This window comes from Manacus vitellinus, unplaced genomic scaffold (assembly GCF_001715985.3).
Source record: "Manacus vitellinus isolate BGI_N305 unplaced genomic scaffold, ASM171598v3 scaffold_70_pilon, whole genome shotgun sequence".
In the NCBI taxonomy this organism is placed as follows: Eukaryota; Metazoa; Chordata; class Aves; order Passeriformes; family Pipridae; genus Manacus; species Manacus vitellinus.
Window position 1 is genome coordinate 2,659,536 of NW_021940754.1, and position 12,732 is coordinate 2,672,267.

Consider the following 12,732-nt stretch of genomic DNA (forward strand, 5'->3'; position numbering starts at 1 on the left):
CATTCCAAGCTGAACATGCACACACACACACTAGAAACTCCGGGTTTAATCTGAGGCTTTCCGAGGTCAAAACAAACCATGACAAACAGGACTAAGAGCAGCCAAGTTAAACTGTGCTCTGACAAAGCACTGGCCTCTCAAACACACCGTGCAGCTTGGTGCCAGGGCTGCACCACTACAGCTCAAGAGCCAAGAAGGGTGATGAGGGCGGATGGTCCTTGGGGAAGCACATCAGAAGTGGCTCTGAAGGATCGCCAGAAGTAGCTGGATCAGGTGATCTGCACATGCAGGAGGACTGCTCCTCTTGGGAAACCAGCACCTCCCACTGCCCTAGAGACGCTCCCCTGATTGTCCCCTGGCTCCCCACAGCACTGGGAAGGCCTCACTGGACAGGCCAGCCAGGTTGTCCAACTCACACCCTTGGGAACCACTTAATGCTCAGCAGCACAGGGACTCCCCATTACGGAAATGTGCGTTTGTGTCTCTGCTCCCTGAACTCGCTGCACTTCATCTGCTCTCCCGGGCTTTAAGCTCTAAGCAGACAGAGTTCAAGCAGGTGGATTTGTCCTATAAAGCCCGTGGTTTGGAAGGATAAACATGAGTACCCCCTAATCTGCCCGTTTCTTCTGCTCATTTCTCTCCTGTCACAACGGGCCAATTTACCTTTGCTGTTCATCCAGCCCAGCATTTACAGCATCTGGAAGACTCCAAAATTGACTGAGGGGTAGATGAGAAAAGCTGTGCTACATTCTAAGGCTTGGTTATGCAAAGCTTTGTGCAAACAATGTTGCTGCCACCTTGGTGAAGAGGCCAGGAGGAGTGGATGAGAAATCTTCACAGTGTGACTCAGCCCATGTCTGGTTGTGAATGCATCATCCACTTATAATTTAACCATTGTCACCTATTTTATGTGCAGAAACAGGAGTTATGAAAAAATACCAAGGGACATTTTTTTTCTAAGTTGTAATATCTTTATTTGATTAAGTAGTCTGAGTCAACAAAGTCATACTCTCCTCTATTTCTGAGAGTTTCTTCAGCATCTGGCTCACCTTGGCCTCATCGAACTCCAGACAGAGAAACTCCGATTCCTACAAAACAAAATTGCAAGAACAATATTTGAGAAAAATAATTACATTTGATCACTGTGCAGAAAGAAATGTTTGGTGAGGAATTTGACAGCTTAACTCCACTTGGCAGTGGGCTTTCTTGTATCTTCCTGAATATTTTCCTGCCCTGAAGTACCTCTCGAAACATTCCCTGATTAGGAAGCACTGAAAAAGTCAAATCTCTAGCAATCCATTAGTTAACCCCTGAGGCTTTGTGAAGCATCATGCAGAAAACATCACAGACCCCTGCTGCAGTTAACCATTCTCCCTGGAAATGAGCAGAACTGGACAGTGTCAGCCCAACCAGTGCAACTGCTGCAAATTGGGACTGCAAAGCAAATGCCTCTTCAGCTCCTGCTAAATCTCCCCAGTTTTAGCATCCCTGTTTTCCCAGACCCGACTAGGAAAACGACTTGAGCTGTCTTTCACAGAACAGCTACTGCAGGAGCAGCTTTTCTCACCACCCCAAAATAATCCCACTATCTATAACACATTACAAGTCTCGTTTCACAGACAAGATCTGACAACAGCTCCTCTCCGTAACTTGACCTCTCTTTCCTCCACATGTGTTCCAGCCACGGGCTGATTTCTATCCTGACCTTCCAGGGAAGGAGTGGCAGTGCCATGTTATGCAGCCCTAGGTCCCGGTCCTCGACAAGATGACCTCAAAGGCCTCCTGTTGACATCTCAGGCTTTCCAGCCACAACTCTGCACCCCAAGGTCATGTGAGCCCATCAACAGACTAAATCAGGCCAGGGTTTGCCCATGGAACCTTTAAGATCTGCTAAAGCTGATTTTATGGCTTAATCACACGGCGAGTGTGAGCAGACAGGAGGAGACTGAGGTGCCTAGATCTGGAGGAGATGTTTTTCATGAGCCTAAGGCATAAGGAGGACTTTTTTTTCCCCCTCTTCAGGTTTTGTCAGCTAAAAGGAATGCGAACTGCTCAAAACGAAACTCTTTGATTACACAAAGACATTGCCACTTCATCCAAGTGTAAGTGTACTCACTGAGCATACTTTTAGCTATAAAGCAGCTATAATTTTCCCATGTGGGTTGGATGGCGTCTAGTTATCCACTCTCAAGTGGACCAACCTAAAATTTGACCAAGAGAGTTGTAAATCAGGCTGCTCAGAACTGAGCTTCAGTTTTATTTAATGCTTTGTTAGTTTATATCCTTCATGAAAAAAAAGAAGACAAAATAAGATGCAGCGCTGAAATTCAAACCTCCTTATTGCTCCCCTAAGGTGTCCTCCAGGAGAAGAACAAACTTGGTATCTCTGCTCATGATCAGCAAGAAACAAGGCATCCCTTTTGATATACTTCTTATTGTTAAAGAATAATTCAGCCCACTTGGATCCTCTGCAGTTGAGCAAAACCAAAATGGAACAAATCAGCCAGTGACTCGAAGTCCTAAAGCCCAGCACAGTTTGCTGCCCAGGCTGAAACCTGGACTTCAGCTGAGCCCTTCATGGGGGTGGATGTGGTCTTTGGAAAAAAGGTGCCTGTATGTGCACAAGAGGGGTTGTGAGAGCAGGTGGCATGCAGTGGGAACAGCACCTGCATCCCCACCTTCGAGCTGGAAAGCCAGGCTCGATGCTTTCAGGAAGGTGTAGGAATGGACATCCATTTCCTGCAACTGCCAAAGTTTTCTCCCCAAATGCTCTCCCACCCCTCCTCCCATTTCACTCCTGAGCCTGGGCTATAAAAAGGAGCTGCAAAACAAACAACCAAGAGACACAAACTGCCCCCAGACTTGAATCAGGTTGTCTAGGAGCTGCAACAGCAGAGTGCCGCAAAAATATTTATATGAGAGACCAAAAGAAGCACATCTTTTTCTATCTTAGTAACTATACTTAAAAAAAACCCATGTATTTTTAGAAAACCAATCCTCACATGCTGAAAACTTTAAAAAATACAATTGTTCTCTATGGCATAAGTTTGAGCAGCTACTTAAAATGGTTTCTAGCAACTGTGATACATCTAGTATTTTTAACTTTTAGCCAGTATATTGGAACAACAAAAAGAAACCTCTCTGAATTCACATATCATTTTGTTTTTATTCATATTCATTTCCAGGGAGAGGGAGAGGGAGTCAACTCCACCTTCACACAGGGAGAGCTCCATAGCGTTCAAGAAACTGAAACAGTCTGAAACTGGACAGGGTTTGTCCAGTTAGATCCTATTTCACACGAAATGCAGTTGCATTTTAAAGCCACCAGCCAAGGCGCCAGACCCACTCTTAAAAGCCTTCTCAACTTGATGTGGTGCTTGTAAAATCATTAAGGGTTCTTTGTAAAGGAATTATCCCATCTTGAATTACCAGGAAAACACTCCTTAGATAGTGAAAAAGCATCAGCTTCTGATGCCTGTGTGCAAACATAGCCAGCCAGCCAAGTACTTCTGGACTTCTGTACCCACGCAGCTGCTTCTTGGAGCAATGGGAGTATTGTAGGGTTTTAGGTCTGATCCTTTTGGTACAGGCAATGCAGTCATTTGCTCTGCAGAGGCTGGGATTCAATGCAATTTCATTGCTCAGGAAGATATTTTATTCTCCTGTCTTGGGTTTTGCCTTAGATGACGATGTTTTAAAGATTTAGCTGTCCCTTGCATAAGTAAAAACCCAGTCTGTAATGTCACCAGAAACCCAAAGTGCCTTCAAACATCCTAGTACCTTTCATTGTGATTAAGAACCCACATTAATTTTCAGCCTTCCCAATTTTTTTGGTCAACAGAGACAGAAAAGACATTCATTGCTTTTGGGAAGGACTAGCCGATAAAACAGTTTTACAGCTGCAGTTATGCATTCACTTGTTAGCAAGGAAACCTTGTTCTTATTATCAGGTTTTGAGACTGTGGTAAGCAAAGTTCTTTACTAACAGAGGGTTTTTTCCTAATTAAAAGAATTGCAGAGCCCAGACTTTCAATAAAAGCTATTAACGAAAGTAGAAGAGTTCAGAAGTGTTGCCCTTTTTTTGGGGACTGAAGCCCAACCATTCAGTGACATGTGATTAAAATAAAAAGGAACTTCCTTCTCCACTTCTTAGTCAGATGTGTGAAAGGGTGAATCAAAGAAATTTCTAGCATAACATTTCCCAGAGAAACAAATTTTGTTGCTTGTTAACAACTTCTGAGTTCCTCATGGGTAAACAATAAATAATTTTTTTTTTACTCCATGTCATTTTTCCTTCTAGATCACAAAATATTCTGCATTTAAGCAAAACTTCTACCTCTGTTATCCAGGAAAACCATCAAGTATATATTATGTAAGTAACTGAGTGTATCACAAATAAAGACTCCGGAGTCGAGGCTGTCAAACCTCTCAGCATGTTACATTTGCTTGGATAGTGAAACCAGCAGGGAACACCTCCAAATCAATATAATATGGTACTGTAATATGCCTGGGGACAACTACACACAGTTTTCCACCTGAACAGGTGCCTCAGTGTCCTGTGCAGAAGAGGTGGTGGGCCAGGAGTCACCCACAGATCCCACCTGGCTCACCCCAGGCTGACCTGCAGGAAGAGGAGTCCAGGAAGAGGTCAGGCATCGCCAACCAGCCCAGGAGAACTCCATCGCTCCCTCGAGGAGTTTAGGCAGCATTATGTGTCTGAATAATACTTGTCTTATATGCAGAAGAAACACAAGGGTGTATAAAGCCACATACATTACAAGCTAACCAGTAGTTCTCTTTCAAACAGAATTATCTCTGGAAATACGTTATCTGAAACCAACCTTTGACTTTCGTTTTTAAACCCACCTCAGAGATTGCGGGCTGGGCTCACATCAAAGCAGCAGGGCTATGGTTAAACCAGCCACGTGTTAACACCAGATGAGTATCTGCCCGTTCACAATACAAGCACATTAGGCTGCAAACAGGAAAGCCAGTGGGGGATAAATAAAACAAGGAGCCGGTCCCAAGACGTCACCAAGGCTGAACTTGTGGCCAGCTCGAATCACAGGGAGCGAGCACACAGGAAACGTGCCTGGGAATTCACAGCACACACATCTTCTCCAGAAACACCCACGACCAGAAACAAACGTCATTTTGTTTCCAATGCATTAATTAAGCAGATACTGATTTTAGAGTAAATCCACTTTTGCAAATAAGTATTAAGAGATTGCTCCTCTGGAGTAAAAGAAAATGTATGCATGGGCTTAGATAAAACCTGCTTCAGCAGGACAAGTTAGGGTTACAAAAAAAAATCTGGTTTATCTGATGATGTCAACTCCCCCACTTCCTCCAAATTTGCTAATTCCATGTAAATACTACCTTACTAAAACACCTGCAGGGACTACTATGTAAATATTATCCCAAGTTACAAGTGTAGTAGCATTTCAGCAGGAAAATCAATCACAGAATCATAGGATGGTTTGGGTGGGATGGGAAGTTAAAGCTTGTTCCAAGCCTCTGCCCTGCACAAGGACACCTTCCACTGCACCAGGTTGCTCTAAGCCCTATCCAACCTGCCCTTGAACATTTCCAGGGATGAGGCATCCATAGCTTCTCTGGGCAACCTGTGCTGGTGCCTCACCACCCTCACAGTTAAGAATTTCTTCCCAGTATTTATTCTGAACATACCCTCTTTTAGTTTAAAACCATTCCCTCTTGTCCTGTCAGTCCATGACACTCCACGTCCAAAGCCCCTCTCCAGCTCCCTTGTAGCCCCTTTAGCTATGGAAGAGGCTCTAAGGTTCTCCCCAGTCTTCTCTTCTCCAGGCTGAACGATCCAAACCCTCTCATAGCAAACTCACTCTGTCTCCACAGCAGAGGTGCTCCAGACCTCAGAACATCTTTGTCAACCCCCCTCTGACCTCATTCCAACAGGTCCAGGTGGATTACTGGCCAATGATGGTCAACTACCTTATCAGCTCCCATTTTATACCTTCCTTCCCTTACAGGAAAGTACCGAAGCTCCCTCCAGATGAACCTCCCTCCTTGCTGGCTCAGCACCACAGCAGGCTTTGCCTGAGCCAGTACAACCAGCCCCCCGTGCTCACAAGCAAGAACTGCACGTTCTCAGTTATCCCCGTTTTTATTTCTTAATCCCTAAAAGATTATAACTGTAGTTGAAAAAGAAAGTCTCTGGAAAGAGCCAGTGAGGAAACCTAGAGATCTGACAGCAGGAACTGCACCTCCACTTGGCAAGTAAAAAAAGTACAAACCAGTCCAAGTCCTTTTAACCTTTTTTACACAGTGCTCTGTCAGGGTCACTTGGATGGTTTTAAAGTCAATAGATTGAAAGCACAAAGTGGCTTCTTCAGTCATTCCTTGGCACATCAGCACTGCTGGGAGCCGGGGGAGCAGAAGTGTCTCTAAAGCAGCAGCAGGGAGCTGCCTGTGGAACCCACTGGCTCCAGTGTTCAAAGGAAGCTGGCACATAGCCCTGGCCACTGCCAGGAGGCATTAACGTGTTAGAATTATTTCTCTAACAGGGACAGAAACAATAAGATTCTATTATGTTATTTTCAAGGTCTAGCTAGACCTGCTTAGAGGCTTTCATTGATAAAGAAGTGCAAATCTTAATTAAAAACAAACAAACAAACAAACAAAAGAAAATAATGGGAGGGGGCAGGGGTAGGAAGAGAAAAAAAAAATTCCAAACACCTTCTCCCATTCCAAAAAAGGTAAGAGAAAAGAAATAAAACCCAAAAAAGGTCCCAACATAACCAGAAATTCAAAATGGGAATGAGACACTTTGTAACAGTGCAAGGACACATTCTCCTTGGAAAAGTCACATCCAGAAGTCATTTCTGCAACAATGCTGCCAAGCTCTATCGCAGAAGCCTCCCTTCCTTGGAGACTATTTTTACTTACTCAGTACTGTGGGAATTTCTTATTGTACTGTCTGATAGCACAAAATAAATAAACCCTGATAAACTCAGCACTATCACTTGCTTCCCAAGCTTTCTTCGGGTGGCCTCTCCCTGACAACTGGTGCACACAGTTCCCAGGTGACTCACCAGGACCGCCTGGGTAAGTGGTATTGGGGTTTGTTCTGCTACATGTGGCTTTGGTGACTCTTCCATGCAAACATCTGCAGCAGGAATGTCAAAATACACAACTGGCCTGCACTGCATCTTGCATGGATTACCCAAAAAGAAGACAAATATTGGATTTGACCTTATATTTTCTTCTTCAAAAATTACAGTAATACCACATTAAACTGGTGATTCCACTGGGTGGAAATATTTCATGTCAGATGTTTATGAGAGTGATTTATTTCTGCCATTTAGATTTCGTCTTGGAAACATTTGATAAATGGTAAAAAAACCCAAACAAACAAACTACAGGGCTGCCACAAACCAAATGGTAGAAGTGTGAGATGCTGCATCAAATCTTCTATCACATTGAATCAATCGTGATCCCACTGCAAACTTGAGAAGTTATTTTTGTATTCATTAATATTCCGCAAGATATACTGGGGCATATGATAATGACAGCAAGTCTAGATAATTCCAGGAAAAAAAGGGAATGGATGGCAATCCATTGATTTCATACGACCACATTTCTGCCAATACTAAATTAATTGAGCTATTTGTGCTGCAAATCTATAATCATGGCCTTCAAAAACTCTTAGGCAAAGTGCAATTCATTTCCATAACACTGTATAAAAAAAAGCACAAATATTTGCAAAAGAAAGTGCCTTTTAATTCTCCATTATTTTGGTATTACATGAACCAGGAACCTCTTAAGCGAATTATTATTACATCCCCATAGAAAAAAAAGTGAACTCGACTGCAGCTTTTTTAATACTTTTAATGTAACATCAAGCCTGTAATATCACAGATTAAACAGATAAAGGATTGCAGAAATTGGAACAATTCCAGGAGGATAAAACTAAGTCCCTGATACTGCACAGCAAATATAATGTCATTCCTTTCACATTATCAGCCTCCTGAAAACAGTCTACCTCGTATTTTACACCCTGCATGAAAAATGAGCATTTATGGATATAGAGGTGCTTTAACCTGCTGCTCTTCGTGTCTTTTGGAAGCACAGGTTTCTTTTCAGGAAATGTCAAAAAAAACACCCCAAACCACACTTTAATCAGTATATTAGTAGAACTAATTAGAAGGTAGCTTACTGTGTAGCTTTTATATGTTTCATATCAAAGAGTTAACAAGAATAATATTATTCTTAATAATTAACAAGGAAAAAAGCAAGGGCTTTTATGAAAGCCTTATACATTTTCTATATGGTTGTGCTGTTTTCAAACTGGTGATATTAACCTGAATTGGTTTCTGTAAGCCCTTCAACCTCCTCTCTGTTTGATTTTTTTTAAAAAAAATCACTTTGATTTGTACCTGTACCTGCTTTAACCTTGTGTATTCCCTATATCCTACCCAGAGAACAGTCTCCTGTCCTCTGTGCTGCCCCTGCACAAGCTCCTTATTACAGGACTTACTTATCCACACTTCCACTTAAAAACATCCTACCACAATGTACAAATAGAGAGGCTGACTGAACAAATGGTGGATGTCTAGCACAGGGAATCACCCTGCATTTGTGATTAGTGATCTCTGATTTCTGTTCATTAGTGAAGGAGCCCTCAGTCACCCTAATGCTGAGCCACTTCATAGGGCAGCTTGCTGTGGTCAGAAAGGGAAGGTTACAGAAGCCACAGTTCTGCTGGTACCAACACAATCCAGAAAAAACCCACCTGTTCATGCTGACAAGATGCAAATTTCGTTCTCATTTATGGATGACTCTTTGCAAGGTTACACCTGTAACTTTTTATGTGGGCTTATCTGATCCTGATCGATTGCTGTTTGCTAGGCCTGCTTACCTGGTTCCTCTGATACTCTTTTACAACATCTTCAACTATCTGAGACTCAAGTTACCCCATAAAATCTGCTGCAGTCACTGGCCACCACAGGAGCTTAACAGAATGGAAAACCCTCTTACCTTTGGGCAATGTCCTTGCATAGCCTGCATCAGCCTGAACCCAGAGCCAGGTACCTACAGCAGTGCCCAGTGCATCCAGAGACTGCATTTCCCCTTTGGAACATGCTCAATTAATGCAAAAGCCTCTCGGAATTGAGGTGTTGGACAAAATCTCTATCAAAGACACACAAATAAGATGTTCAGAGGCTCCTAAATTTTTAAGTCAATTCTTTTTCATAAGGGCACCAAGAGGCACCTTTCTGACCTTGCTATAAACCTTGAGTTTACTATTTCCAAGTCTTGGTTTTTTTTTCTCCAAAAAACCATTATGGTACTTCCTATATAAAGAAAGATATTTAAGGAGAAACACCCAGAACATTTTTTTTCCCTCCTAGTCTTGATCTTGGATACAGACAAAGCAGTTTGGGGAAGGATTCAACCTGGCACAGGAAATACCGACTATGTAAGTTGGTCAGACTTGATGGCCACTAAATATAGGGCCAGGTAATCCTAACCAAAGGCATTGCCACCACTGTTGCCTTCTTTAGATAGGAATGGAGTTGATAAGAGAACAAAAAGTGTTATGATCTAACTCCTGGTGGAGGAATGAAAAGTCAGATGTCTCTGTGTCAAAACTGTTTATAAAAAATAAAACAAAAACACACGCTTCCCCTACTTCCTCTCTGCCCCTACAGACACCATTTTGAGAAAGAAAGCACATCAAGACTGTTTTCATTTGAATTACAGCACCTTTGAAAGCACAGCTGAGCTGGAGTTCTTTCACACCCTAAAACAATAAGCGTGGGATGTTTAATCTTTAACATGAGCATTTTTCTTCTGCTGCTTGACTGGCTTGAAGTGAACAGGTGTAATGGTGTGCCAAACAAATCACTTAACCTGCTTAGCCCAAATACATTGTCTTGGTATGCAGCTCTGGTTGGGTCTGGAGCCAGCTGTTACGTAAACAAAGGTGTAAAGAGAGTGAAAATCACTAAGAAATGCATTTGCTCTCTGACTCTTATTTGCACAAACCCTGTTTCCACTTGGCATGCTTCAGAGACCTCCATGCAGATGGGTTGCAGAGATTTATATCATTTAGTGTGAATATTAGGAAGAAAGTCCTGCTCTTCTCCTCTCCTACAGACATGGCAGTTTCATCCTTACAAGAAGATAAAATAGGCAATACAGCTCTAGAGAGCTGTGACCCTTCAAGGGCGAGGCTTATTAAGGGAAAATTTCTGAAGAATTTATTTTAGAGGTTTGTGGTCAATTTTTAGAAATCATAGAATAGTTTGGGTTGGAAGAGACATTTTAAGGTCACCTAGCCCAACTAGAGCCATCTAGTCCAACTAGAGCAGGGACATCTTCAGCTACATCAGGTTGCTCAGAGCCCTGTCCAACCTGACCTTCAATGTTCCCAGGATGGGGCATCCACCCCCTCTCTGTGCAACCTATGCCAGTGTTTCACCACCCTCATTGTAAAAAATTTCTTCCTTATATCTAATCTGAATCTGTCCTCATAGACTGGTCATCACTGGGTGACCCTCCATGTGGGAGATGGTTCATAAAAGCTTCATGCTTCATTTGGCAACAAACACAGCTGCCAATTCCCAATCACCCTTAAAGTGTAAATCACACTAAAATTTTCATATTATTTTTCCTCCTTTACAATAAAGCTTTTGGGGATCCTATGCAATTCCAGGGTCTGCCATAGGACGCAATCTTAGGGAAACAGTAAAATAATATATTTTAAGTTTGTATGTGGATGTCCCAGTTCATGCCTACGGATATTTGGCAGGACTTAAGAGGTTTCAAAAGCAAAAAAAAAAAAGACAGTGATACCTGCAAGCTTCACCAAACTGTACAGAGAGCCACATAAAGACATCATAAAAAAATTTAAATTACCTTTGTGCTAGTGTGAGATTTAAATGAACGCATGTATTTAAAAATGAAAGGAAATACACCATGTTTCTGGCAGGGTATCAGGTTCTCATCTTCTTGATCGTGTTTTTCGCTGGCTCAGCTCAGCACCCCCAGCACTGGTAGTCCTTCCACTGCCGGTGGTCACAAGGATGCCAGCGACCAGAAAGCTCCATCATCATTAATTCAAGCTCTGTCTGCTGTGTCAGCTCTTCAGTGATGAACTGTCTCTCAGTGGAACCACTGCAAGGTGATGTGCTCTTCTCTGAGAGTCCTCTGCAGGGGACCTCAAAGGGTAAATGCCCCTCCTCACTTATGATTTGTTGCCTTCCTGTCCTGATCTGCATTTTTCCATCCTGTTCAACAGCTGTACTTGTTTTCTTGTGCCGTATTTTGTTTGGTTGGTGTTTTTACGACTGGCTCAGAGAGCTGAAACATGTACCTGTTTCATCTCCAAATACCTGGGCTAGCCTCTGTTTTTTCAATCTTGTAGCACTTAGCTGCAGCATGAAATTAGTCCAAGAAAAAGAGAGCCCTTCCTGAAGTATCTTCTGCTTTTATCCTAAGTTCGGCTACTCCAGTAAGAACATTAATCAGACCTGGAATTCATATTAATTACATTTTAACCTACCTATTATCTAAAATGAGAGTCATTCAGCATGGCCAAAAAATTAAAATCAAGCATCACTCAGCATCATAAAACCCCCCACTTTCTCAGAATTAAGTTTCAACTACTTTATGTTATTATTTACCATTTTCTTACATGTTTTGGAAAGTACCATATCACAGCACCAAACCCTCTTTGCCACTGGGGTATGTTTTTGTTACAGGGTGTCACCAAGACCGTGCACTTGGTTATCTCTTAATTACATAAGGAAATTTCTGTGCTTTAAACATAAATTTTTATTTAATCAAAACAATGTCAGCCACATTCCTCTCTGTTACTGCAATATATACTGGTAGGAAAACAGGAATGAACTGTGGGGTTAAGAATTACTTTTATACCAACTCCATCAACATGGTCTAAGTAATCTGCATTTAAAAATAATCTCACAGTTAAACAATACAGTAAAAACCTGAGCAGAGAATTCCTGACCTTTAGGAGGCTGCTAGACTTGGGATTCTGGCATATTCTGACTGAGTGTACTATCAGCTTGCAGGCTGAATAATGTGGTTAGCATCCCCAAAACAGATCTCTCTTGCTCCCCTACAGCTCTTTAATGTTTTAGTTTATCTGTTACATAAATGATTCAAGAATCCATTAATGTCCTGCCTAAAAGTATTACACCAAATATAAAAGCTGAGTAGAAATTAATATTCTCTATGAATATCCTCTTCCAACCCTAAACATTCTACGGTTCTATAATCCTAAACCAGTTTATTTTCCATGGGAACAGACAATGCTGGCTCCTGTTCATGGTAATGGCTAGAAGACCTTGGCTTTTCCCCTCCAACCAGTCTTCAGTCAAGACCACACCTGTTTTTCTCAGAGAAGAGACCGAAGATTAGAATTACTCTGAATCAGCACTTTGAAATAAGATGTGTTATAACCTTTTCTTGCTCCTTTCTGAACGGTTCATACTTGCCCTGTGGTCTAAAAGGCACCCAGATTGCCTGAAACAAGAGAAGGTGAGGGGTGTACAGGGCAGGCAGCTGAACACACGGAGCTGAACTAAAAGTACAGCGGTGTTTATTTTGGTTGCTGCAAGTTTCGCAAGTGGTTGGTAAAGGCCAAGCAAATCCTCTGCTGATCTGTGTCTCGTAACAGCAAGTGCCCTCAGAAAGTCCCACGTTAAAAAGGTCCCTATATTCCTGCAC

General features: G+C 42.2%; 1 protein-coding gene across 1 annotated transcript in view; it reads right to left on the minus strand.

Moving 5' to 3' along the window:
* Positions 1 to 948: 948 nt before the first annotated feature.
* Positions 949 to 12,732, minus strand: part of COMMD1 (copper metabolism domain containing 1) — a 67,316-nt gene continuing 55,532 nt past the window's right edge. Inside the window, 1 exon segment of the mRNA XM_018084446.2 lies at positions 949 to 1,088. Within this exon segment, the coding sequence (XP_017939935.2) occupies positions 981 to 1,088 (108 nt within the window). The 3' untranslated portion in view covers positions 949 to 980.